The sequence below is a fragment of the Thamnophis sirtalis genome, unplaced genomic scaffold (genome assembly GCF_051295495.1).
Source record: "Thamnophis sirtalis isolate CommonGarterSnake01/CBP01778 unplaced genomic scaffold, rThaSir2_p1.2 scaffold_1, whole genome shotgun sequence".
Classification (NCBI taxonomy): domain Eukaryota; kingdom Metazoa; phylum Chordata; class Lepidosauria; order Squamata; family Natricidae; genus Thamnophis; species Thamnophis sirtalis.
In genome coordinates, this window is record NW_028261381.1 from 171,359,563 (window position 1) to 171,387,230 (window position 27,668).

Here is a 27,668-nt window from a genome sequence, read left to right on the forward strand (position 1 = left end):
GGTAGTCCTTGACTTGGAACAGTTCATTTTGTGACTGTTCAAAGTTAAAATGGCAAGGAAATAAGTGACTTACGGCCATTTTCACACTTACGACCTTTGCAGCACCCCCCATGATCATGTGATCAAATTCCAGGCGCAATTGTTCCATATTTATGACGGTTGCAGTGTCCTGGAGTCACGTGATCCCCTTTTGCGACCTCCTGACAAGCAAAGTCATTAAGGATGCCAGATTGGCTTAACACAGTGTTTCTCAACCTTGGCAACTTGAAGATGCCTGGACTTCAACTCCCAGAATTCCCCAGCCAGCGAATGCTGGCTGGGGAATTCTGGGAGTTGAAGTCCAGACATCTTCAAGTTGCCAAGGTTGAGAAACACTGGCTTAACAGCCGGGCTACTCATCTAACAACTGCAGGGATTCACTTAACAACTGTGACGAAGTCAACTCCACACCAAAACTTGCCACTACTGGCAAGCCGAGCATGAATCGGCCTTCAAACCTATAAAAGTTTGGGCCTTCATTCTGTCCACCGCAACGGAGGCGGTTCTGGGTTACCTCTAATTCCCCTCGCGCTTTAATTCAGATGTGGAAGTGATGTGCTGAGTTATGGGGAATTCTGGGAGTTGAAGTCCAGGCATCTTAAAAGTTGCTAAGGTTAAGAAACGCCGGATTAGACATTAGGAGGAACTTGACCGGAAGAGCTCTTCCTTAGTGGAACATGTTACTGGTTGGAGTGGTTTCTTCCCCTTTGCTGGAGTTTTTATTTTTCGCAGTTTAACATTTAATTGAGATGTAAAATACAAAAACAAATAGAAAAACAGTGGGGAGGTAAAGGAAGAAGAGAGGTGAGGAAGGATAAGAAAAAAAGAAAGAAAAAGGAGCATTGACTCTCTCTGTTGCAGTAAATTGAGGCATTAAATGACAAGTTTTTTCTCTTTTTCTTTTTTTCTTTTCCCCCCCCTCTTTTAAATATACTTTTTATTTTCCATTTTCATAACATATAATCACATGTATACTATTACATAGCCAATATCCTATTGTATTAAGTAGTAATTACATCAGTTCCTTTTGCCATCAACGCCCAGAAAGATAAAAACCCATTATTAGCTCTTCTGCTCTCCATACAGCTGTTTCTTCTACCTCTCTCCTACCTCCTTTCTTCCCTCCGTCATCCTTTTCTACTCTACTTCCCCTTCCTTTCTCCTTCTCCTCTCTCTTCATTCCACTCCTCCTTATCCTCCTCATCTTCCCCCTCTTACCCTCTCTCCTATCCCTCTCTTCCTCTCTTTCTTCTCTCCTCTGTTTCCCACTCTTCCTCTCCTTCACTTGGTGCATTTCAGCTTCTGAGCAACCTCCATTCTACGTTGATGGAACTTTTTTTCTCTTTTTCGTAATAATATAACACCTATCCTCCGCGAGCTGCGCTGGCTACCTGTTGATCTCCGGGTGCGCTTCAAGGTGCTACTTACCACCCATAAAGCCCTCCATGGTAGTGGATCTGAGTACTTGAGAGACTGCCTCCTGCCAATTACCTCCCTACGACCTATTAGATCACACAGATTAGGCCTCCTCCGAGTTCCATCTGCCAGTCAGTGTCGACTGGCAACTACGCGGAGGAGAGCCTTTTCGCTCCGACCCTTTGGAACGATCTCCCCGTGGAGATTCGCACCCTCACCACCCTCCAGACCTTCCGCACAGCCCTCAAGACCTGGCTATCCCGTCAGACCTGGGGATAAAGATTATAATCTGTCCCCACCCGAATGATGAATGAATGTTGTGTTCTATTTTTACTTATGTACTGTCTCATGTCTTGTCTTGTATTCCCCTCCCATAAATTGTAAGCCGCCCTGAGTCCCCTCAGGGAAAAGGGCGGCCTATAAATAATAAACAAATACAAAATAATTATGAACCAGCCATTTCTGTAAAGTTCTATCAATCTACTCAGTAAAAGCCAAAATCAAACTTTCACTCTTTCCCATTTCAAGCACAAAGTTCAGAAGCGGCTCTTTATTGCTGGAGCTTTTCAAAGAGGCGCTGGATGGGAATCGGTTTGAGGTTGGTGTAGGGCAGTATTTCTCAATCTTGGCAACTTGGAAGGTGGGTGAACTTTGATTCCCAGAATTCTCCTGCCGGCGTGCTGGTGGGACAGTTCGGGGAGTTCACCCACCTTCAAGCTGCTACAGTTGAGAAAGCTTGCTATAGGGCAGGGACGGCTAAACGTTTTGTCGTTGCCTGCCGAAAGAGTGTGCACGTGCACACAATAGCCTGTGCGCATGCCCGTACCCATAATGCACAACCTCCCTGTGTGTACGACCCCCTCGTGCTCCCCCTTGTGCATGCGCATGCTCGCCCTGCACTCCCCCCATGCATGCGCGCGACACCTCCCCATGCCCAGTTGTTATTGTTGCGTGCCGAGCCCGTGCTTGTGCCCTCACCCATAATGCACAACCCCCCTGTGTGCCCCCCCTGCACGCATGATCCCCTTGCGTTCCCTCCCCCCATGCATACGCACTCTTCCCCGCCCGGTCCCCTCCCGCGCATGCGCATGACATCCCCTCCCCAGTTTTGGTTCCTAGAGGCCTCCCTGCAGCCGGGAGGGTGCTCACATGTGCAGTGGAGCTGAGCTAGGGGGCGACGGCTCGCGTGCCCGCCGAGAGGGTTTCTCCGTGCCACCTGTGGCACGCGTGGCAAAGGTTCCCCATCACGGCTATAGGGGGTTGAACTTGATGACTTCTTAGGTTGCTCCTGTGATTCTATGAAATCTGGAGGAAACCACGTGGAGGTAGCATCCTGTTTATAATTGGGAATAAATCCAAAATTGAACGATAGAGTGTCTGTATTTTGCACCCTCCCCAAATAGAGCAGTTTATACCTAATCCAATAGTTTGTCCGAGCAGGAATTTTTCTAGCCCGGTTTGAAAGTATTGCAGAGATACGGATGGTTTTGCATCCAAAGTGCCATTGGGCAGGCAAGGAACCCAAAACAGCCCCTTTTGTTAAGATCCTCACATTTTTTGTAAAAGTTTTATTTAAAAAAAAATGTACTCTTTGATTCTAGCCGATGGCTTTTCGACTTTAAACACACTGCAGAGTTAATCCTGCTTTTAGAAGATCCCTTTTTAGGAGGGAAGTTAATCCCATGCCAAGGTTGTGCAACACCCCACTATAAACACCCCCAAAGCAATATAGGACCCCAGGCGAAATAGGTTATTTAAATTCCTTTCCTGTATTGTTAAATGAAATTCCAAGGAAAATATGTCCTTGACTGACAACAGTTCAAAGTTACAAGGGCAGTGAAAAAAGACCCCTTTTCACACTCGCGATGACGTAGCCTCCTCTTGGTCGTCGGGGAACAAATTTGAACACTTGGCAACCAACTCGTAGTTATGACGGTTGCAGTATCCCAGGACCATGCGACTTTCTGACAAGCAAAGTCAGTGGGGAAGCCAGATTCACTTAACAACCTTGTGACTAACTTAACATCTGCAATGATTCCCTTAACACCGGTGGCAAGAAAGGTCGCAAAATGGGGCAAAAGTCACTTAACAATTATTGCACTTACCAACAGAAATGTTGGGCTCTATTGTTGGCCGTAAGTCGAGGACTACCTGCAGTCAATATGGTAACATACTCAATTTTCTTTCATTTGTCTGATTAAAAATCAGAACAGTAGTAATTTGTCTGGAATTATTCCCAAAGTGGTGGAGCTCCATATTCAACTCCAGAAGTCTGACTTCTATCATCTATCTATCTATCTATCTATCTATCTATCTATCTATCTATCTATCTATCTATCTATCTATCTATCTATCTATCTATCTATCTATCTATCTATCTATCTATCTATCTATCTACCTACCTACCTACCTACCTACCTACCTACCTACCTACCTACCTACCTACCTACCTACCTAAATGGCTCTGTGTGTGTGTTTGTGTGTGTGTTTGTGTGTGTGTGTGTGTGTTTTCCAGCTTAACTCTGGAACACCTCAAGCAATTTCATCCAAATTTGGTACACAGATGACTTACTCTCTGGAGAAAATTACTGTGGGGGGTAAGAAACCCCTAACATCCCTCAGGGTGTGTGTTCTGTTAAGATAGCAATAGCAATAGCAGTGGACTTATATACCGCTTCATAGGGCTTTCAGCCCTCTCTAAGCGGTTTACAGAGAGTCAGCATATTGCCCCCAACAATCTGGGTCCTCATTTTACCCACCTCGGAAGGATGGAAGGCTGAGTCAACCCTGAGCCGGTGAGATTTGAACCGCTGAACTGCTGATCTAGCAGTAGCCTGCAGTGCTGCATTTAACCACTGCGCCACCTCGGCTCTTTGATGCAGCCTGTTATGCCTTAAAAGATGCAGCTTGTTATGCCTTAAAATGGCTTCTACTGTATTGCCACAAACTGACTTCTACTGTACAGCCAGTGGAGTTGCCATGGTAACGGTTTCACAGTACTGCACAAGGGGGCTCCTCCTGATAAGGGGAAAAAATCTAACATTAGAAATTACGTTTGTTCCGGACATTTTCCCCCTATAAATAAAAACCTGGGCAACCCAGGGTTATCAGCTAGTTCCTTTAAAAAAAAATGTATTGCCCCATTCAACCTTAACCACTTCAAGACCTGTGGAACTTCAACTCCCAGAATTCCCTAGTCAGCCTTTTATTGGCTGGGGAATTCTGGGAATTGAAGTCCCCAGTTGCCGAAGCCGAGCAATTTGTTTGCACACGTTCGTGGTTTATGCAAACGATGCCCCATCACTTCTGCAAGTTATTGGAACCATTAATCACAAACTACACACTTTTGTCTTCCTCCCCCCCCTCCCCCCCCTCCGCCCCCTCCGCATTTCCTTTGTTCCATTTTAGGTTCGCCGATGACTCCAAACTCAGGTTAATTCAGGTCAGGGCACAAAGCTAGCTCCCTTCGGGGTGCGAGGGACTCCCAGCTTCACATGACACGGTTTTGAATTCTGCACCTCGTGGTGTTTTTTTTAGGCTGGTTTCTTTTTCGGTCAGCTTTTCGGCGAAGCCTCGTGACCCTTCTAATTTTAACCTTTGGTGCTAGTTTGCTGGGGGGTGGGGGGAAATGTCTGCACCAAATAAAAGGGGGGGGAGGGAACAGGACAAAACCCCAAACTTTAGGAAACCGAGAACTCCAGAGGGAGAGAGAAAAGGGAGCAGCTGAGATTGGAGCTGGTGGAGATAAACTTTCTTGCTCCCCACCGTCGTCCTCTTCTTCTTTTTTCTTTTTTTTTTTACTTCCAGCCCTTGGGTGCATATCTGCCGTGTTTACACTGACTCTGTGGTTTAAATTACACAGCAGTACAGTAATTCTGTGCTCATTGCCAGTAATTTCACTGACTTACCAAGCAGGCTTTATTTCCTGAAAATCAGGCGGGCAGGGCTTAGAGGAAGAAAGCGCCCGTCCCCTTGATGACTAAACCAATCACTACCAGCAAGAGAATTCGCTTCGTGCTTCTTCTCCTTTTCTCTTTTAGTGGTAGGGAGAGAAAAGAGCTGGCTTTTCTCCCAATCTCGCTTGACGTTACGGTCTTCTCTCCTTTCTCCTCCGCTACCATCTCCCTCCTCCGTCTCCCCACCTAAAAGACCCCATTCTTGGTGTGTGTCTCTCCTCTCTTTTTCGAAGTTCATGCCAGATCTTCAGGCTCCGTGGCTCTTTCTGGGCTGGACCCTGACACGCGAGCTGTCATGAGTCTAGCCTTGCCAACTTCCACGCTAGGAAACGTCCGCTTAGCCACCCTGCCGGAGTCCAGCCTGTGTCGGGTTTCGCTGCACGCTGGCTTAACATGTCCCAGGTGCAATTTTGGCTCAAGTACGCTTCGCTCTTCAAGGTAATTTTTTTCCCAACCCTCCCCGTTGAAGGAAGGAGGCTGACCGTGGAATGTGTGCGCACATGTCTTTTTTTGGGGGGTGGGTGGGGGGTTTCCTTTCCTTAGAAGAGGAGGGGTAGGTTGGAGGGGAAACGGAGGTGATGGTGGGCAGGTGGTGAAGGGGGCCGTTCAGAAGCTCTGAATTCTCCACTCACTTGGCAAATGGCAGGTTAGGTTGCCTTGCCCCTTGGCCAAGGTCTCCGGTGCTTTGCAGGAGAGGAAGCATCGATGGGCATTTGTTTGAAGGAAAAGACAGGGAGAGTTTTCTGCACAGCGGTTTTTTCCCCTCCAGTGGTTTTATTTGGTTAAAAAAAAAGTCTCCGGGAAGAACATTTGGCTTTTTGGTTCTGAAAAAAATATATAGAATAGAATTCTTTATTGGCCAAGTGTAATTGGGCACACAAGGAATTTGTCTTTGGTGCATAGGCTCTCGGTGTACATAAAAAAGAAAAAGATGCATTAGACAGGAAAACCAAGTTTGGTTTGTTTCCTGAAATATTTTTCCCCCCCTGGAGCTAGGATTAAGTGAAACTCTGCATCAGGAAAAAGGCACGAAAGTGTGTGTGGTGTGAAGTTTGCTTCTCTGCCTTCCATGGGTTTAGATAAGGTCTTCTCCCCCAAAATTGCAGGGACTCCTCAAAAGTTTTTCCATGTGGGATGGGTAGAGGAGGAAGCTTAGTCAAGAAATCGGAATGATTTGAAATGAGAAAGGTTGTAAAAATACCCTCAGCTTCAGTTTGGCTTTCTTTCAAACTCTTGCCTACATAAAATCGGTATATATTCAGATCAGTTGCTAAACATTGCTGCCTTAGAGTTGTTTTTTTTTAATATTTCTCTTTGCATGCCATCAGCGAACGAAAGGTGTGATGCCAATAAATTATTCGCCTTTTAATTCCCTGCTGTAGATTAGTGGGGTCTGCTTATATCTAGAGCACCATTTTATATTCGTACCAAAACTCTGACTGAAATAATGCAGAACCCTAGTGACATTTCATGCAATTGGGTGTCATAAAAAAAACAAAACTGGACACCAATCCTTGTTTTATCCCTACCTCTTAGCCTGCTCCGCCTTACAAGACTGTCGTGAGAATAAAATAGGATCTCATTGGATAAAAAGGACGAGAACTATATAAATTGGGCAGAAAGATTTTGATCTCGAAATAGTAGTTAAAGCAGTGGTTCTCAGTCTCGAATTTGCTGATCCCTGGGGGGATTCAATGTCACAGGAGGGTTGCAAATTGTTAATTCCGGTGCTTAAAATTTTGACTTAAATCTTGGGGGTCCGTGGCCACAAAAGGCATTTAAAGGGGGTTGCATGATGAGGAAAAAGTTAAGAAATCCTGAGTTGAAAGCATCCCTTGGAAGGTCTCTCTTTTTGTTAAAAAAATAAAATAAGCAGCGTAAACCAAAAGCAGATGAATTAGCCGATGGATTATTCTGTCTTCCAGTTAGAAGGGTTAAAGATGGTTTTAGGGAAAGCCGATTAAAAAGAAAGTTGAGCAGAGACGCCACTCCTCTTAATTTAGGCTAACTTGGATTAAAGGTCTATTAAAACGATGCAGGGCTTAAATTACTTGGATCTGGAGGAGGAGAAAGGCACGATCAAAAGGCATGCTTCATTTGTATTTATTTTTGGTTCCCTGGAGGTTTATATAATTAACAGAATAAAGGTGATTATGTTTAATAGCTGCTTGAAGCTTCTTCTCTGCCCAGGAGCAGCACACAAGTATTGTTAAGTTTCTAGCATGGGTTGGAAGTACAGCTCAGCCACGGCCGTACTAATTTGCTTTTGAATGTTGATCTCCACCCTGCGTCTTTCTTAAATCCCTTGAAACAGGTGGTGGCCTTGATCTCTGTGAAACATGCAACTTGCATCGGAAAGAATGTCTTTAGCTAAGATCTCCTAATATGAAATTATTTCAGTCATTTGGCTCGGCCACCAAAGCTCCGAAAAGGACTTGGCAGCGTTGATGGAAATGTGTCTTTTCCCACCTCAACGTCTTCCCTAGTTTAACTACAAGTCTCCAATTTGCTCACCGATTTTTTGGCAGACAGCGCCTCTGAATTTTCATAGGCGCCCCTGAATTTTTAGCCAATAAACTTGCCGTGCCCGGACCAAGTTTCTTCTACAGTGTTTTGCACTGACAAGCTTTGTCAGTTGTCTGGGATGGGAAAATTTAGGAAGTTGTCCGGAGTGGGAAGCAGCCAGCCCACACTTTTCAAGGAAGGATTTAAAACCCAGCCCCTTTTCCCCACTTCCCCAAAATGCCCTCTTTCCTCATTTTTCCTCCTAGTTCTTGTTTTTTCAACCTGGGGCATCCGATGAAGATGTTCTTGCTGTGACTAGCGACCGCTTTGTTCTTGGAAAGCAGTGCCAAGAAGGGTTAATTCCATGTGAATTCATTGTTAAGATGCTTTTGGTGAGGGTTTCTTGCAGTTCACGTATTACATGCAATGGCGTATACCCGTGATGGCGAGTCTATGCCACAGGTGGCACACAGAGCCGTCTCTGCGGGCACGTGAGTTGTCGCCCTAGCTGAAGTCAACAGCTCATGCGCCTCCCGCCAACCAGCTGATTTTTGTGTCATGTGCATGGGAACGGGGGGTCACATGTGGGAGGGTGTGCACCCCCCTGCGGGGCCCATTTTTGGTCTCACTAGCCCCAAAATGGGATGTGTGGGGTTTGCGCATGCATGCACGGAGGGGAGTGCATGTGCATATGCGGGGGTGGGGGTTGCGCAGGGGAGGTCACGTATGCATTACATTATAGACGCAATGACAAAAAATTAGCTATCCCTGGAGTATGCAGTATGTAGTGCTTTCTACATCACTAGCGTCTTAAATTACAAAATTAGTGAAGCAGAGGAATGCCGTTGATATAGTTTACTTGGACTTCAGTAAGGCATTTGATAAGGTAGACCATAACCTACTACTAGATAAAGTAGAAGAATGTGGGTTAGACAGCATCACCACCAGATGGATTCGTAACTGGCTGACCAACCGCACTCAACGTGTAGTCCTCAATGGAACTGCATCTTCATGGAGGGAAGTATGCAGTGGAGTAAACCAAGGCTCTGTTTTGGGCCCAGTACTCTTCAACATCTTCATCAATGATTTGGATGAGGGAATAAATGGGGAACTCATCAAATTTGCAGATGATATCAAGCTGGCAGGAATAGCCAACACTCCAGAAGACAGGCTGAAGATACAGAAGGATCTTGACAAACTTGAACATTGGGCACTATCTAATAAAATGAAATTCGACAGCGAAAAGAGTAAGGTTCTACATTTAGGCAAGAAAAATGAAATGCACAGGTACAGTGTAGGTGGTACCTTGCTCGACAGTAGTAACTGTGAGAGGGATCTTGGAGTCTTAATGGACAACCATTTAAATATGAGCCAGCTGTGTGCAGCAGCTGCCAAAAAAGCCAACACAGTTCTAGGCTGCATAAACAGAGGGATAGAATCAAGATCACATGAAGTGTTAATACCACTTTATAATGCCTTGGTAAGGCCACACTTGGAATACGGCGTTCAGTAGCAATAGCAATAGCAATAGCAGTAGCCAAACCCCCACCGTAGGGAGGAGGAACCGACCAGGTGGTTCCGCCCCAGGCGACTTATGGATCCTCTGAGGTTCCAGACGGAGCTTGGGGTTATTCCTGATACCCTCGCCCACAGTTCGGCGGAGACTCTGGCTGCCGCCTGGTACTCGGCGGCGTCGGAGTCTCTCGACCGGATTGCGCCACTACGGCCCCTCCGGGTCAGTGGATCCCGGAGAGTTCCCTGGTTCACCGAGGAACTCCGGGAGAAGAAACGCCGGAGGAGATGCCTAGAGCACCAGTGGAGGTCCGATAGGTCCGAGGCAAGCCGAGCACTCTTAACTACCTGCACCAAGGACTATGTCCGAGCATTAAGAGCTGCGAAAAGATCATATATTTCTTCCTTGGTTGCGTCCGCCGAGTCACGCCCAGCCGCCCTGTTCAGGATAACCCGCTCCCTCCTTAATAGGAGGGAGGCGGGAAACCCCTTGCAGGGTAGGGCTGAGGATTATGCTCAATTCTTGGCGGACAAAGTAGCTCGGCTTCGATCGGACCTGGACTCCACCGCAGTAGATCCAGCTGAGACGCAGGAGGATCATCTGTTACATCAGCTCTGGGTTGAGTTCCAGGAAGTTGCCTCAGGGGATGTGGACAAGGCCATTCGAGCTGTAAGTGCCTCCACTTGTATTCTGGACCCGTGTCCCTCCTGGCTGGTGGCTAACAGCAGGGAGGTGACACATGGCTGGATCCAGGCGGTTGTCACCGCCTCCCTTCGGGAGGGGCACTTCCCCGCCGTACTTAAAACGGCGGTGGTGAGACCCCTCCTGAAGAAGCCATCGTTAGATCCAGCCATTTTAAATAACTTTCGTCCTGTCTCCAACCTTCCCTTTATCGGGAAGGTTGTTGAGAAGGTGGTGGCCTTTCAGCTTCAACGGGCCTTGGAGGAAGCTAGTTATCTTGACCCCTTCCAGTCCGGCTTCAGGCCTGGTTACAGCACAGAAACCGCTTTGGTCGCATTGACCGATGATCTCTGGAGGGCCAGAGATGGAGGCTATGCGTCCATCCTGGTTCTCCTGGACCTCTCAGCGGCTTTCGATACCATCGACCATGGTATCCTTCTGCGACGACTGCGGGAGGTGGGAGTGGGAGGCACTGTTCTACGGTGGTTCTCCTCCTACCTCTCGGACAGGTCGCAGTCGGTGTTAGTTGGGGGGCAGAGATCGTCCCTGAGGCCCCTAACATGTGGGGTACCCCAGGGTTCGGTCCTATCACCCCTACTATTTAACATATACATGAAACCGCTGGGCGAGATCATTCGGAGGCACGGGATAAAATACCACCAATATGCGGACGATACACAATTGTATCTGTCCGCCCCGTGCCAACTCAATGAAGCGGTGGACGTGATGAACCAGGGTCTGGAGGCCGTTAGGAACTGGATGAGTGCTAACAAACTGGTACTCAACCCGGATAAGACCGAGTGGCTGTTGTGTTTCCCCCCCAATAATTTGGCTAACACACCAACGCTTAGACTGGGGGGTCAAATTCTATACCCCTCAGATAGGGTCCGCAACTTAGGAGTCCTCCTGGATCCACAGCTGACTTTTGATCACCAGCTGTCGGCTGTGACCAGGGGGGCATTTGCCCAGGTTCGCCTGGTCCGCCAGTTGCGGCCCTACTTAGATCGGGGGGCTCTCACAGCAGTCACTCGAGCCCTTGTGATCTCTAGACTGGAATACTGCAATGGGCTCTACATGGGGTTGCCCCTGAAGCGCATCCGGCGACTACAGTTAGTCCAAAATGCAGCCGCGCGAGTGATAGTGGGCGCACCACGGTTCGCCCACGTTACACCTGTCCTCCGCGAGCTGCACTGGCTACCTGTTGGTCTCCGGGTGCGCTTCAGGATACTGATGACCATCTTTAAAGCACTCCATGGTAGTGGATCTGGGTACTTGAGAGACCGCCTTCTGCCGATTACCTCCCTAAATCGACCAATTAGATCGCACAGACTGGGCCTCCTCCGAATTCCATCCGCCAGTCAATACCGACTGGCGACTACGCGGAGGAGAGCCTTTTCTGTTGCTGCCCCGACCCTGTGGAACGAGCTCCCCATGGAGATCCGCACCCTCACCACTATCCAGACCTTCCGCGCAGCCCTCAAGATCTGGCTCTCCCAGCAGGCCTGGGGATAGGCTCCTAATTACCCGCCCGAGTGTTTGACTGTTGAATGAAAGTTGGGTTTTTATTACTTTTCTGTTGTTCACATATTGTTTTGTTTTGACCTTGCACCTCCCCTTCCTTGTGGTTGTAAGCCGCCCTGAGTCCCCTCAGGGAAAAGGGCGGCATATAAATCCCAATAAATACCTAAATACCTAAATACTTATATACCGCTTCATAGGCCTTTCAGGCCTCTCTAAGCGGTTTACAGAGAGTCAGCATATTGCCCCCCAACAATCTGGGTCCTCAGTTTACCCACCTCGGAAGGATGGAAGGCTGAGTCAACCCTGAGCCGGTGAGATTTGAACCGCTGACCTGCTGATCTAGCAGTAGCCTGCAGTGCTGCATTTAACCACTGCGCCACCTTGGCAGTTTTGGTCACCACGATGTAGAAAAGATGTGGAGACTCTAGAAAGAGTGCAGAGAAGAGCAACAAAGATAATTAGGGGACTGGAGACTAAAACATATGAAGAACAGTTGCAGGAACTGGGTATGTCTAGTTTAATAGAAAGAAGGACTAGGGGAGACATGATAGCAGTCTTCCAATATCTCATGGGTTGCCACAAAGAAGAGGGAGTCAAACTATTCTCCAAGGCACCTGAGGGTAGAACAAGAAGCAATGGGTGGAAACTAATCAAGGAGAGAAGCAATTTAGAATTAAGGAGAAATTTCCTGACATTAAAACAATTAATCCATGGAACAACTTGCCTCTAGAAGTTGTGAATGCCCCAACAACTGGAAGTCTTTAAGAAGATGTTGGATAGCCATTTGTCTGGAATGGTATAGGGTTTCCGGCCTAGGCAGGGGGTTGGACTAGAAGACCTCCAAAGTCCCTTCCAACCCTGCTATAGTATTGTATTGTATTAAGCACAATAGGATTTATTGATTGATTGATTCCACCTTATGACAGGAGAATTGTTTGTTTATTATTTATATTATTTATTATTTATTTATCCCACCCTTATGACAGATAGTCCTCGGCTTACAACCATAGTTGACCCCAACATTGCTCTAGCCAAGCGAGACATTGGTTCAGTGAATTTTGCCTTATTCTACGACCTTTCTTGTTGTTGAATCACTGCAGCTTTTAAGTTAGTAACGTGGTTGTGAAGTGGATCTGGCTTCCGCATTGACTTTTGCAGGTCAGAAGGACGCAAAAGGGGATCATGTGGCCCAAAGAACGCTGCAATCGTCATATCAGCCAATTGCCGAACGTTCAAATTTTAATCACATGGCCATGGGGATGCTGCAATGATAGTTAAGTGCTGTTGTAACTTCGAACGTTCACAAAATAAATAGTTGTAAATTGAGGACTACTTGTATACCCCATTCATAGCCATTACCCTATTCCTATTTGGGAGTAAGGAACAGGATGCCAAGCCACAAGGAATAGAATGGGATAGGGAAAGGGAAGGAATAGAATAGAATAGAATTCTTCATTGGCCAAGTGTGATTGGACACAAAAGGAATTTGTCTTTGGTGCATATCCTCTCGGTGTACATAAAAAGATGCATTCATCAAGAATCATAAGGTACAACACTTTATTAGAATAGAATAGGAATAGGAATAGGAATAGAATAACAGAGTTGTAAGGGACCTTGGAGGTCTTCTAGTCCAACCCCCTGAATGGCAGGAAACCCTATACCGTTCCAGACAAATGGTGATCCAACATCTTCTTAAAGACTTCCAGTGTTGGAGAATTCACAATTTCTGGAGGCAATTTGTTCCACTGATTAATTATTCCTCACTGTCAGGCAGTTTCTCCTCAGTTTTAGGTTGTTTCTCTCCCTGATTAAGGAAAAGTAGAAAAGAGCAAGCCAAATTATCCCACAAGAAAAAGATAAGGAAATATAGCTAAATTTGCCATGCGCTGTATTCACCTCCAGTTTTTTAGGCTCTTATCATCAGTAACCTGAAATTGGACCCAATTCTTTCATGGCAGACACTTCGTATCTACATCCATTGATTTATTTTTATTTTAGCCAACGTCTTCTCATTTTAGCCTGTTCGCATTCATGTTATTTTATATTTATCCTGGCATATCCAACTCTTCTTTCAATAAAAACAAAATTGGCAATAGCGCGCTGTTAAACTTAACCATTTTAGCTTTACGTTTCCACAAATATCATCGCTTGCCAGAAATCGCGCACTGTCTTCCTGTTTGCGTTTTTTAAAAATGTCTTCACCCATCCTCCTGCCTTGAATGAACCTTCCACCAAGGCTATCCAAATTCATTTTTTGAATTTATTTGTAATTTTAACCTTTACAATTCCCCACGTGTGAGACTGAACAGTTAACATGGATGGTTTTTTCCCCGCTCAGTCGTTCCCGATTCTCGGAGAAGTCCCTTCTGGTTTCTTGGAAAGGTGTTTTAAAAGTGCTTTACCATTGCCTCCTGCTCAGGGCTGAGGGAGACTGACTGGCTCAAGGTCATCTCCAGCTTCATGGCTAAGGGCAGGACTGGAGCTCAGTGTCTCCTGGTGATTGGTGCAAAATCATCCAACTGGTTTTCCTGTCTAAGACAGGACTAGAACTCCCAGTCTCCTGGTGATTGGTGCAAAATCACTCAACTGGTTTTCATGTCTAAGGCAGGACTGGAGCTCAGTGTCTCCTGGTGATTGGTGCAAACGCACCCAACTGGTTTTCATGTCTTAGACAGGACTAGAACTCCCAGTCTCCTGGTGATTGGTGCAAAATCACCCAACTGGTTTTCATGTCTTAGACAGGACTAGAACTCCCAGTCTCCTGGTGATTGGTGCAAAATCACCCAACTGGTGATTCATGTCTAAGACAGGACTAGAACTCCCAGTCTCCTGGTGATTGGTGCAAAATCACCCAACTGGTGATTCATGTCTAAGACAGGACTAGAACTCCCAGTCTTTGGGATTGGTGCAAAATCGTCCAACTGGTTTTCATGTCTAAGACGGGACTAGAACTCCCAGTCTCCTGGTGATTGGTGCAAAATCACCCAACTGGTTTTCATGTCTAAGACAGGACTAGAACTCCCAGTCTCCTGGTGATTGGTGCAAAGTTACCCTACTGGTTTTCACGTCTAAGACCAGATTAGCACTCACAGTCTCCTGGTGAATGACCTAGCAGCCTTTCATGCCTATGGCAGGACTAGAACTCACAGTCTCCCAGTTTCTAGCATGGTGCCTTAACCATTACCCCAAATTGGCTTTCTTAACATTCATTAAAACAGTAGAACTAACAACAACAATAACAACAACAACAGAACAACAGAACAGTGTTTGTCAACCTCAGTAACTTTAATATGAGTGGACTACAGCTCCCAGAATCCCCCAGTTAGCCTTCCTGATTGGGGAATCCTGGGAATTGAAATCCACACTTCCTAAAGTTGTTGAAGTTGATTAGCACTTCTTATAGCAGGAGGAAAATGTCAGAGATTTGCAGTGTTAGTATTTGCTTGCTCCAGAAGGATCCTCAATAAAAGAGGGAATACAGCATTTATTTATTACAGTATTTATTTGTAAATGGAGTATTTATTTATTTATTTATTCCATTTATATGTTTTGTACATTGTGAATTTATATAGCTACATATTCAGCACACAACCCAGGGCAGCATAGATCACTAAAAATATGAATAATCTTACTTTCACTGAATTATAAATCCCTTGAAAATATACCAAATTGGCATCGTGTTTGTTATTTTTTTATAAGGGTTTTCCACGCTTTCCATCAAAATTCTTCTCTCATTCCTTCTTTGGAAGAATCACTAATTAAATTAAATTAGTCCTAACTAAATAAGTCAAATTTAACTAAAAACAAATAATTAAACTCCGCATCTTTTCGACCTTTCGTAAAGGCCTTAAAACCTGGCTCTTCTGATTGGCCTGAAGCCCGGACGGGGTGTGTGGGGGGCGTAGGTCATCTTGGGATTGGTTAGTAGATGAGAAGATCCCACCTCCTCTCTATTGTATATCCCTCCCATCTACCATGTTCGCTATTTCTTTGTGCATTTTAATGTGCATTTACTACCTTACCGTTTTAATTCTTTTATAATATTGTTTTATTGTAAGCTGCCCAGAGTCACGAGACCGTAAAATGGGCAGTGAATAAATTTAATAAATAAATTTAATAAATAAATAAATAAATAAATAAATAAATTCTGGGAGTATGTTTCCACCTCATGAGTAACCCCATAAAAAACTAAATCGGATGTGGAATTCAGCTTTGTGCCACATCCGAAATTTGTGTTTCCTTATCTGTGGAACAATCAATAACCTTTACTCACATACCATTTGCAATTTATGGCTTTGTTAGGGATGAACTGCATGAATGGAATGTGTTCAGTTTAATACCCAGGAATGATAATTACCTTTCGTTGTTCTCCTAATTTCTCTATATTTCTTTTTATTTTTTTTTATTTTTTATTCTCTTATATACAATTATAGGTTTACATTCACATAGTTGTTGTTCTTTACATTTGTCATTCTTATACATTTATTATTCCATATAAAAGGTTAGAATATACGTTCTGGGTTGCTTCGTTTACCATCCCATACACCTATTTTAACACCAGCTTATTTTTCCTTTTCTTTTCTCCCTCCCTCCCTTCTCTACTTTCTTCCTTCTCTCCTTCCCTTCTTCCCTTACCTCTCCCCTACTCCTCTCTTCCTCTTCCCCTTCCTACCCTCTCTCCTTCTCTTCCCTTCCCTTCCAGCCTTCCTCTCCTCTTTCTTCCTTCCCTCCTCTTCCTCTCATCTTTTCTCCTCTCTTCCTTTCTCTCCCTTCTCTACTTCCTTCCTCCTCTCCTTTCCTTCTTCCCTTACCTCTCCCCTACTCCTCTCTTCCTCTTCCCCTTCCTACCCTCTCTCCTTCCCTTCCCTTCCCTTCTAGCCTTCCTCTCCTTTCCTCTTTCTTCCTTCCCTCCTCTTCCTCTTCCTCTCTTCTCCTCTCCTCCTCTCCTCCTTTCTTTTTCTGTTGCTGTGATTGTCTCTTTTCAGCTCTCAATTTATATTTCTTGGGATGGTATTCCCGCAAACCCAATTAGCTTGATTTCATTTCTTATTCCCTTTCCTTCGCTAACCTATCCTAACTACATTTCCCACCTTATATCTCACTACTTTCTCCCTATTTCTTAATCATATCCCTACGTCTGAATTTTGATTACGAGATCATGGGTGTGCTACAACCATCATAAGTGTGAAAAACGGTCATAAGTTACTTTTTTTCAGTACCATCGTAACTTCAAATGGTCACTAAATGAACTATTGTAAGTTGAGGAGTACCTGTATTCACAACAATTTGTTTAATGACTGCTTGAAGTTACAACAGCTCCGTAAAAAGTGACTTACGACTGTTTTTCACATTTACGACGATTGTAGCACCCCCCCCATGATCACAGTCAAAATTGAGGTCCTTGTAACTGACTCATATTCGGTATCAATAAAGGAGAATATTTATAGTTCTTGGGTTGAAATAAGGTTTCCTTGGTGTTCTCTGAGCTTCCACCAAGGACCCCTGACTTATATTTATGACGGTTGCAGAGTTCCGTGATCATATGATCATATCTTGTGATCTTCTCACAAGCAAAGTCAATGGGGAAACCAGAATCAACTTTGTTACTAACTGAACAACTGCAGTCATTCACTCAAGGACTGTGTCAAGAAAAGTCGTAAAATGGGGGGGAAAAGTCACTTAACAAATGTCTCACTTAGCAGCAGAAATTTTGGCCTCAGTTGAGGTCATAAGTGGAGAACTAACTATACTTTAAGCATCATCACAGGTTGTTTGACAAGATATTAGAGAGGATTGGAAAGCCGATGAAAAACACTACAGCTTCGCCCTCAACTTACAACTACAATTGGGATGGGAATTTCCATTCATAAGCAAGATGTTACCAAGGGAGTCACGCCCGATTTTTATGACCATTTTGCCAAATCACTGCAGTTGTTAAGTGAACAACATTGTCATTCAATGAATCTGGCTTTCCCTCCATTGTCTTTGCTTGTCGGAAACCAGCTGGGAAAGTCACAAATGATAATCACATCACCCTGGGAGACTGCAAACCATTAGAAATATATGCAATACCAATAGCACTTAAGACTTATATACCGCTTCATAGTGCTTTACAGCGCTCTATAACCAGTTTACAGAGTCAGCCTCTTGCCCCCAACAATCTGGGTCCTCATTTTAACCACCTTGGAAGGACAAAAGGCTGTGTCAACCTTGAGCCGGTCAGAATCCAACTCCTGGCATTCTAACCACTGCTCTACCAGGGCTCTTGAGAGAGAGAGGAAAAGAGAGAGAGATTGTAGATAGGCTGAAGATGGATGGATGGATGGATGGATAGATAGATGATAGCAATAGCACTTAAGACTTATATACCGCTTCACAGTGGTTTACAGTCCTCTCTAAGAGGTTTACAGAGTTAGCCTCTTGCTCCTAACAGTCTGGCTCCTCATTTTACTGACCTCAAGAAGGATGGAAGGTTGAGTCAACCTTGAGCCGGTCAGGATCGAACTCCTGGCAGTCAGCAGAATTTGCCTGCAATACTGCATTCTAATCATGGCACCATCACGGATATATACTGGTATTACATACACACACACACACACACACACATATTTCTATGTATATGTGTGTGTGTGTGTGTGTGTGTGTGTGTGTGTGTGTGTGTGTGTATGTATGTATGTATGTATGTATGTATGTATGTATGTATGTATTTATTTATTTATTTATTTATTTATTTATTTATTTATTTATTTATTTATTTATTTAGTGTCACAACCCCTGGTATGCCCCAATTATGGGAGGAAGCTAACTGCTTCCATTCTCTGTCCATCGGCTCATCACAAGAGACCATCACGACAGAAACCCAATATTTTTACTGTTGCCTTTGTTACATTTGTGTTGTATTTGTGCTAATAAATAAATAAAGGGAGACTAGTATAGATCTATTTCAAGCTATTTAGCTCTCATCAGCTAACCATACCCTTACTGGGATTTGAACCTGTGCTGTATTACATGGTTAAGCTTAATGGTTAAGACATCTGCCTAAGATGTAATACAGCACAGGTTCGAATCCCAGTAAGGGTATGGCTAGCTGATGAGAGCTAAATAGCTTGAAATAGATCTATACTAGTCTCCCTTTATTTATTTATCAGCACAAACACAACACGTATGTATGTATGTGTATATATGCTCCCTCCCATATTTGGGCATACCAGGGGTTGTGACACAATGACACAATAAATACATACATACATACAGACATACATACCAGTGATGAGTTTCAAAAATTGTTCAAACCTACTCTGTGGGTGTGGCCTCTTTTGTGGGAGTGGCTTGCTGCCCATGTGACCGGATGGGAGTGGCTTGCCGCCCCGGATATGAAGATGCTGACGACACTTGTCAGAACCACCTCAAATTACCTCACACACAACACTGGCATGCATCAGAATATGATGTAAACTTGTTTTTTAAAAGGCATCTTTGGTTTGCGTTAAAACAACTTCAACACACGCAATGTTCTGATTGCACCACAAACGCAGTAGTCATCCTTACCTTTCACAGAGGCACTGAGTTTTATAAATAGGAGCATGATAGTGTAGAATAATCATATCCAAGGACCAAAAATTTTTGGAACCTCTTCTGTAGGTGTGGCCTGCTTTCCGGGTCCACTGGTGGAACCTCTTCTAACCGGTTTGGTAGATTTGACAAACCGGTTCTACCGAATAGGTGCGAACTGGTAGGAACCCACCTCTGATACATACATACATTTATTTGTATGTAATACCGGTATATCTAATATTTATGTATTATAAGTGTATGCGTTCAAAGTTTGATCATATGAACATAGGGAGACTGTCATTGTTATAGTGTGAGAACCGGTCATAATTCACTTTTTTCGGTGCCATTGTAACTTTGGTTGCTAAATGGATGGCCATAAGTCGAGGACTACCTGTATTTCCCTCCCTTTCAATAGCAGATTTATATGGAAAAGGGTTGGGCAACCCAATCACAGGAAATTTCATCTACATTCAGAAATTGTTTCAACATCATCGACATAACAAACTCTGCTTGGTGGAGATAATTAATACATTTTTGTATAATCTGTTACAGACAGCCGTCCTGCAAATTTCATGCCATTTCTTGGCACTTTGGCCCTAAATTTACTCTCTTAACAGAAATAGAGGAAATTTGAAAAATCTGGCCTTGCAGAACTGTGTGTGCCAAATATTATTTTGCTCTTTATTTCATGATGGTCAAAAGACTAGCAAATTAAAAGATTAACCTAACAACCAATGCAAGAGTGATACCTTCAGGACAAATGCATCCAAAGTAGTACAGTTGAAATTATTGCCTATTTCAAAAAGGTTCAAAGCCCGAAACAGCCTTAGGATTCTTTTAATAATTGCATCGATCAAAACAATCTTAGCATTCTTTTATTGCAGCGTCTCAATCTGAAAGCGCAAGGATTTATATGCTGTTCTTCCAGGATCTCTGAATTTTTGTATTTCCAAGGATCCTGAGACCAGTTGGGTTTAGGTTTAAGGCATCTGGGCTTGAAACCAGGAGACTGTGGGTTCTAGTCCTGCCTTAGAAACATGAAAGCCAGCTGGGTGACTTTGAGCCAATCACCAGGAGATTGTGAGTTCTAATCCCGCTTTAGGCATAAAACCCAGCTGGGTAATTTTGGGACAATCACCAGGAGACTGTGAGTTCTAGTCCCACTTTAGGCATAAAAGCCAGTTGGGTGACTTTGGGCCAATCACCAGGAGACTGTGAGTTCTAATCCTGCTTTAAGCGTGAAAGCCAGCTGGGTGACTTTGGGCCAATCACCAGGAGACTGTGAATTCTAGTCCCACTTTAGGCGTGAAAGCCAGTTGGATGACTTTGGGCCAATCACCAGGAGACTGTGAGTTCTAATCCCGCCTTAGGCGTGAAAGCCAGTTGGGTAACTTTGGGCCAATCACCAGGAGACTGTGAGTTCTAATCCCGCCTTAGGCATGAAAGCCAGCTGGGTGACTTTGGGCCAATCACCAGGAAGCTGTGAGTTTTAGTCCCGCCTTAGGCATGAAAGCCCACTGGATGACTTTGGGCCAATCCTTCTCTCTCAGCCCAACTCACCTCACAGGGTTGTTGTTGTGGGCAAAATAGGAGGAGGAAATAATTATGTATATTCTCCACTTTGAGTTATTTATAAAAAATGATAAAGATGGGATATATATAAGCAAAAACATGATGATTTCTTAGTCACTTTTAGTTGGATTCATCCTAAAATGAATGGAATTTTTTCTTTGGAGACCTTAAACTGGGAAATGGAGACCAGTAATAAAATTGTATTTGGCCTTTGGGAGTCTCTGAAGACCTACCTTTTTCAAGAGCTCTGGGTCAGGCAGTTAGTGCGGGCTCTGTTGATGCTATGTTTTTTTTGTGGGGAGAGTTAATGTTTAACTGGAAGGTCTTGAGTTTATGAGAGACTGCTGTGAGATGGTCAGCTCTATAAATCATTAATAAAATAAGAATAAGGTCTCCAGAGTTGCTTTGGAGAGTGAGATGGGCGACATGTGCATTTAATAAATAAACAAATTTGCCCTTAAGGCTCCAGGAAGTGGGTTCGAATCTACCCAGATCCATGATGGCTGCAATGATGGAATATCATCCTACAAAGAACCAGACTGTGTATTCTTATCTTTCCTATTTGTTCAGCGACCGTTCGAAATTAAGACGGCACTTTTTCTTTCCTTTTGAAGACATTTCCCTTCTCATCCAAGAAGCTTCTTCAGCTCTGACAGGATTGTGGGGAATGGAAGGATTTATATTCCTGGCAGACAGCTGGGTATTTGCATCCTTTGAGAGCAGTGTTTCTCAACCGTGGCAACTTGAAGATGTTCCGGACTTCAACTCCCAGAATTCCCCAGCCAGGTCACCTGAGGAGCTTCTTGAATGAGAAGCCAAATGTCTTTGAAAGAAAAAAACAAAAAAGGTCCAGTTGCCTCCTGAAAAAGCACTTTTGGGGCAACCATGACCTGGGTGACTGAGAATCTCTACCGTCAATTCTTTTCAATCGTTTCCCCCCATTTTACGATCTTCAATTGCCACCATGGCTGAGTGAATCCCTGCAGTTATTAAATTAGGAACATGGTTGTTAAGTGAATCTGGCTTCCCCCGGTTGACTTTGGACGACCCCGGGGACACGGCAACGGTCATAAATACGAGCCGGTTGCCAAGCGTCTGAATTTTGAACCCGTGACCCCACTCGGATGCTACAACTGTCGTTACATGTTTTTTTTAAAAAATGGTTTTTTTCAGTGCCATTGTAACTTTGATCGGTCGCTAAACAAACCGTTGTAAGTCGAGGGCTACCTGTAGTCCACTAAATTGGTGCTAGATAAAAGTTAACAGGATTCAAGATGGATAGGACTGAGAACATTTGTGAGAAAGTAAAACTTCCAGGCTGATCTCTTCCTTGACTCCTCCACCCTAAGGTTCCATCTGTCCTAAGAGCCAAGGTGGCGCAGTGGTTAAATGCAGCACTGCAGGCTACTGCTAGATCAGCAGGTCAGCGGTTCAAATCTCACCGGCTCAGGGTTGACTCAGCCTTCCATCCTTCCGAGGTGGGTAAAATGAGGACCCAGATTGTTGGGGGCAATATGCTGACTCTCTGTAAACCGCTTAGAGAGGCCTGAAAGGCCTATGAAGCGGTATATAAGTCTACTGCTATTGCTATTGCTTCTACTGTACACATTTTCTTCACTTGACAAGATTTTCTGTTTGATTTGTTTGCACCCCGCCCTTATTATTTTTACAAACAGGGCAACAGTCATATCCAACAGACCTTTCTTCCTCCCATTTCCCCCACAACTTCCACCCAGTGAGGTGTGTTGGGGCTCACCCAGCCACGGCTCTCATAGATGAGATAGGACTTGAACTCACTGTCTCCTCTTTCCAGCCCGGTGTCCTAACTACTAGACCAAACTGCCTCATGACTAGTTGGTTTCGTGCTAGGAGATGTGCTTTGAATTAGGGACAAGGTTATGTCTCGAATTCACAATTAGCCCTCCAGCTAATTGTGTAGCTTTCTACACCGAGGTGGCGCAGTGGTTAAATGCAGCACTGCAGGCTACTTCAGCTGACTGCAGTTCTGCAGTTTGGCGGTTCAAATCTCACCGGCTCAGGGATGACTCAGCCTTCCATCCTTCCGAGGTGGGTAAAATGAGGACCCGGATTGTTGTTGGGGGCAATATGCTGACTCTGTAAACCGCTTAGAGAGGGCTGAAAGCCCTATGAAGCGGTATATAAGTCTAACTGCTATTTATTCGCATTAAGCTTAATGGAGCTGAAGCCCTCAAGTTCCATTTGTTTAAGCCAGGGGTAGTCAACCTTTTTATACCTACCGCCCACTTTTGTATCTCTGTTAGTAATAAAATTTTCTAACTGCCCACCAGTTCCACAGTAATGGTGATTTATAAAGTAGGGCAGTAACTTTTCTATATCAAATTTATAAAGCAGAGTTACAGCAAACCCCTACCGCCCACCATGAGAGCTGGAACGCCCACTAGTGGGAGGTAGGGACCAGGTTGACTACCACTGGTTTAAGCCATCAAGATAATTTTGCTGCTTTAATTTGCAGCTATTGATTCACACCATTCTGCCTCAGCTTTTCTGCTCCGCCTACCTTATCTGGGGCATGTTTTGTGTGCGTGGGCGCGTGGGCATATTCAACTCCCAGATAGACTGTAGAGCAGAAGGACGCAACCTTGGCAACTTGTGAACTTCAATTCCCAGAATTCCCCAGCCAGCCAGCTAGGTTAATTCTGGGAGTTGAAGTCCACAAGTCTTAAAGTTGCCAAGGTTGGACACCCCTGTTGTAAGCAATGCCTCTGCTTTCATCCAGGAAATGTGAATAATTAAATGTGGTTGGTCATTTGTTCCATGCTCGCAAACCATTAGAGTTCACTGGCTTAATATGCAGGAACTGGGTATGTCTAGTTTAAGGAAAAGAAGCACTAGGGGAGACATGATAGAAGTCTTCCAATATCTCAGGAGCTGCCACAAAGAAGAGGGAGTTAAGTTATTTTCCAAAATACCTGAGGGCAGGACAAGAAGCAATGGGTGGAAACTAATCAAGGAGAGAAGCAACTTAGAACTGAGGAGAAATTTCCTGACAGTTAGAACAATTAAATCAGTGGAACAAATTGCCTCCAGAAGTTGTGAATGCCCCAACACTGGAAGTCTTTAAGAAGATGTTGGATAGCCATTTGTCTGAAGTGGTGTAGGGTTTCCTGCCTAGGCAGGGGGTTGGACTAGAAGACCTCCAAGGTCCCTTCCAACTCTGCTATTGTATTGTATTGTATTGTATTGTATTGTTGTGTTGTGTTGTGTTGTGTTGTGTTGCGTTGCGTTGCGTTGCATTGCATTGCATTGTATTGTATTGGTAGTAAAATAAATTGAAACCCACCACTGGGGCGGCTGCTCTTCCAGTTTCCGAGCCCATACGTGCACCAGCCAGCTGGTCTTCAAATGAGCATGCATGCCAGAAACCGGAAGACCAGGTGGCAAGTGCACATGTGCCATAGGTTGAACATCGTCAACAATTCAACAATTAATCAGTGGAACAACTTGCCTCCAGAAGTTGTGAATGCTCCAACCCTGGAAGTTTTAAAGAAGATGTTGGAGAACCATTTGTCTGAAGTGGTGTAGGGTTTCCTGCCTAAGCAGAGGGCTGAACCAGAAGACCTCTTAGGTCCCTTCAAACTCTGTTAGTATATTCTAGTCTTGACTAGTCTAGTCTATTCAAATAAATAAATCATTGCAAATAAAAAACAAATAGCAATATCAGGGATCAGCCTTCCCCAGACTGGTGTGTTTAAGACAATGGGAAGTACAACTACATCTGTGGCCAGCAAGAGTGTAAGCAGGGTTGTGTAACATAATTGAAAAATATCAAACTACGTCTGGTTTCTAGATCCTATAAATCAGGGGTCTCCAACCTTGGCAACTTTATGACTTATGGACTTCAACTCCCAGGAATTCTGGGAGTTGAGGTCCACAAGTCGTGAAGTTGCCAAGGCTGGAGACCCTGTGGTTTCAGGAATGTTCTGGGGATATGGGTAGTCCTCATGTTGCTGTAATGACTGAAAGGTAATGCTGGTTTGTTTGTTTTCCCCTACTAACCCTCCAGGATTCTGCATACCTCAATGAACTCTCCAACAATTCCCTCTTCTCCTCTCCCGCTGACTCTCTCTCGGATATTGCCGATGCTCAGGAATTCCTGCCTGCTGACAGCCTCACCCAGGTGCCAACGATATGGGACGTCAACGTCAATGTGCCACAGCAGAACCATATGGAGGTCAGCCCCTGATCTTTCTCTCCCTCCCTCTCTCCCTCCTTCCCTCCCTCTCTCTCTTTTTCTTTCTCTTCAACCATATGGAGGCCAGCCTCTGACCTCTTTCTTTCTTTCTTTCTTTCTTTCTTTTTCTTTCTTTCTTTCTTTCTTTCTTTCTTTCTTTCTTTCTTTCTTTCTTTCTTTCTTTCTTTTTCTTTGTCTTCCTTGTCTCTCCCACTCCCTCCCTCTCTCCCTCCCTCCCTCCCTGTCTTTCTCTTGTCGATGTGGGGACTCTAGAAAGAGTGCAGAGAAGAGCAACAAAGATAATTAGGGGACTGGAGGCTAACACATAGGAAGAACGGTTGCAGGAATTGGGTATGTCTAGTTTGATCAAAAGAAGGACTAGGGGAGACATGATAGCAGTCTTCCAATATCTCAGGGGTTGCCACAAAGAAGAGAGAGTCAAGCTATTCTCCAACACACCAGAGGGCAGAACAAGAAGCAATGGGTGGAAACTAATCAAGGAGAGAAACAACCTAGAACTGAGGAGAAATTTCCTAACAGTTAGAACAATTAATCAGTGGAACAACTTGCCTCCAGAAGCTCCAACACTGGAAATTTTTAAGAAGATGTTGGATAATCATTTGTCTGAAGTGGTGTAGGGCTTCCTGCCTAAACAGGGGGTTGGACTGTAAGACCTCCAAAGTCCCTTCCAGCTCTGTTATTCTAATTCTAATTGCATACCTCACCCCTGCTTAGAACCATTTGTGGAATCAGATACATCTTCTTTGCATAAATGCTTAAAATATTGCCCTGTTTGATGAGAAAACAACTGCCTTTTATTGAAAAATCAATCCTAAGGTTGCCACCACAGTGATCTTTTAATTTGGGGAGGGGGAAAATCTGTCCATGTGGGGCTGTGGGGTGATTAACCAACCGGTTGAAGGGCTGCTAGGCACAGTCAACAACAACAGCTGGATTACCTGTAGTTTGCCGTTCGTCAGCCTTGAAAATACGCAAAACTTCCCCCACTTTGCCGTCCAACTTCCTGCTGGTAATTGTGACTCAGACTTCCAGTAATGGAAGAGAGTTTGTAAAAGGGGTGGGTTTTTTTGTCTGTGTGTGTGTGTGAACAAAAAGGGAAATAATTACAGCATATTTGTGCTTTTAGGGTTTATCCAGATTTCAGTTCAGGAATGCATTTTTTATTCTTTTATAGAGATAATCAGCATCTGGCTATAAAAGTTGAAGAAGAACTTTTGAAAAAGGCTTTTTTTTTAATTCTAGCAATTGTTGGGTTATGCTGGTTTATTTTTGGGGTTGTTTTTTTGGCAGTGTTGCTTCAAACTTAAGAAGTACTGTGTGGTTTTGATTACTCAAAGCACTGATGGATGAATTTAGTTGCCGGATCCTTTTTCTTGTATTTGTGGTTAGATGCACGAGCTTCCTCTTAGATATAGATAGTCCTCAACTTACAACCATTTATTTACTGACTGCTCAAAGTTAACAATGGCACTGACAAAAAGTGATTCAGGATGATTTTTTCACACTTAACAACCGGTGCAGCATCCCTGTTTTCCCACACAACCACAATAGAGCCCAAAAGTGGAATTGCTAAGTGACACAGTTGTAATTTTTGCCCCATTTTACGACCTTTCTTGCTGAAGTAAACCCCTGCAAGTTGTTTTAAGTTAGAAACACGGTCGTGAAGTGAATCGGGCTTCCCCATTGACTTTGCTTGTCAGAAGGTCGCAAAAGAGGAATCACGTGTCCCCCCCCAGGACACTGCAATCGTCGTAAATACGAATCAGTTGCCACCTATCTGAATTTTGATCACCTAACCAAAGGGATGCTGTAACAGTCACAAGTGTGGAAAAGTGGTCATAAGTCGCTTTTTTTCGGTGCCCTCGGAACTTTGAACAGTCACTAAATGAAAAGTTGTGAGTCCAGGACTACATTTAGTTCAACATCACAAGAACAAGTGCTGTTTTTGTTTATTGTACTGTTTTTCCCCAATTGCACATTAACATGCATTATAAATGTGGAAATTAATGAAGGAGAGAAGCAACTTAGAACTGAGGAGAAATTTCCTGACAGTTAGAACAATCAATCAGTGGAACAACTTTCCCTCCAGAAGTTGTGAATGCTCCCACACTGGAAGTTTTTAAGAAGAGCTTGGACAACCATTTGTCTGAAGTGCTGTAGGGTTTCCTGCCTCGGCAGGGGGTTGGACTAGAAGACCTCCAGGGTCCCTTCCAACTCTGTTATTCTATTCTACTCCATTCTATTCCATTCCATTCCATTCCATTCTATTCTATTCTATTCTATTCTATTCTATTCTATTCTTTTCTATTCTTTTCTATTCTTTTCTATTCAAAATAGCATGAATAGAGAACAATAAAATGAGCAACTGAAATTAGAGAATCTTCAAATCTCTTCTGGTGCCAATATATATATAAAAAAATCCCATATCCAAGATACATAAAAGTAAGATGGGTTGCAATTTATTTATCTAATTTACATATCCTCCCCTCTTAGGCATGTGACTCTGGGCTGCGCACAATAAAGCAAACATTTAAAACACTCGTAAAACAACCCACAGAACCAATTTGAACAATAAATATAAACAAAACCCCAGAAGGGAGGATGTGTCTCACACATTGAGCAACTTAACATGCAATGCAAGAAGAAAGAATGGAGGGGGAGGGAAGAGGAAGGGAAA

The 27,668-nt window shown here is 44.2% G+C and overlaps 1 protein-coding gene across 3 annotated transcripts in view; it reads left to right on the forward strand.

The window, feature by feature from the left end:
- The window catches only part of SBNO2 (strawberry notch homolog 2), a 148,933-nt gene that overhangs the window by 70,653 nt on the left and 50,612 nt on the right, over positions 1-27,668 (forward strand). For 2 of the 3 annotated variants that reach the window (XM_087703295.1, XM_087703296.1), the window contains exon 5: positions 24,803-24,970. In XM_087703295.1, coding sequence (XP_087559421.1) covers positions 24,803-24,970 — 168 coding nt within the window. Of the gene's footprint in view, positions 1-5,467; positions 5,850-24,802; positions 24,971-27,668 lie in introns of those variants that run through there. The other variant, XM_087703297.1, reaches the window with a different exon arrangement.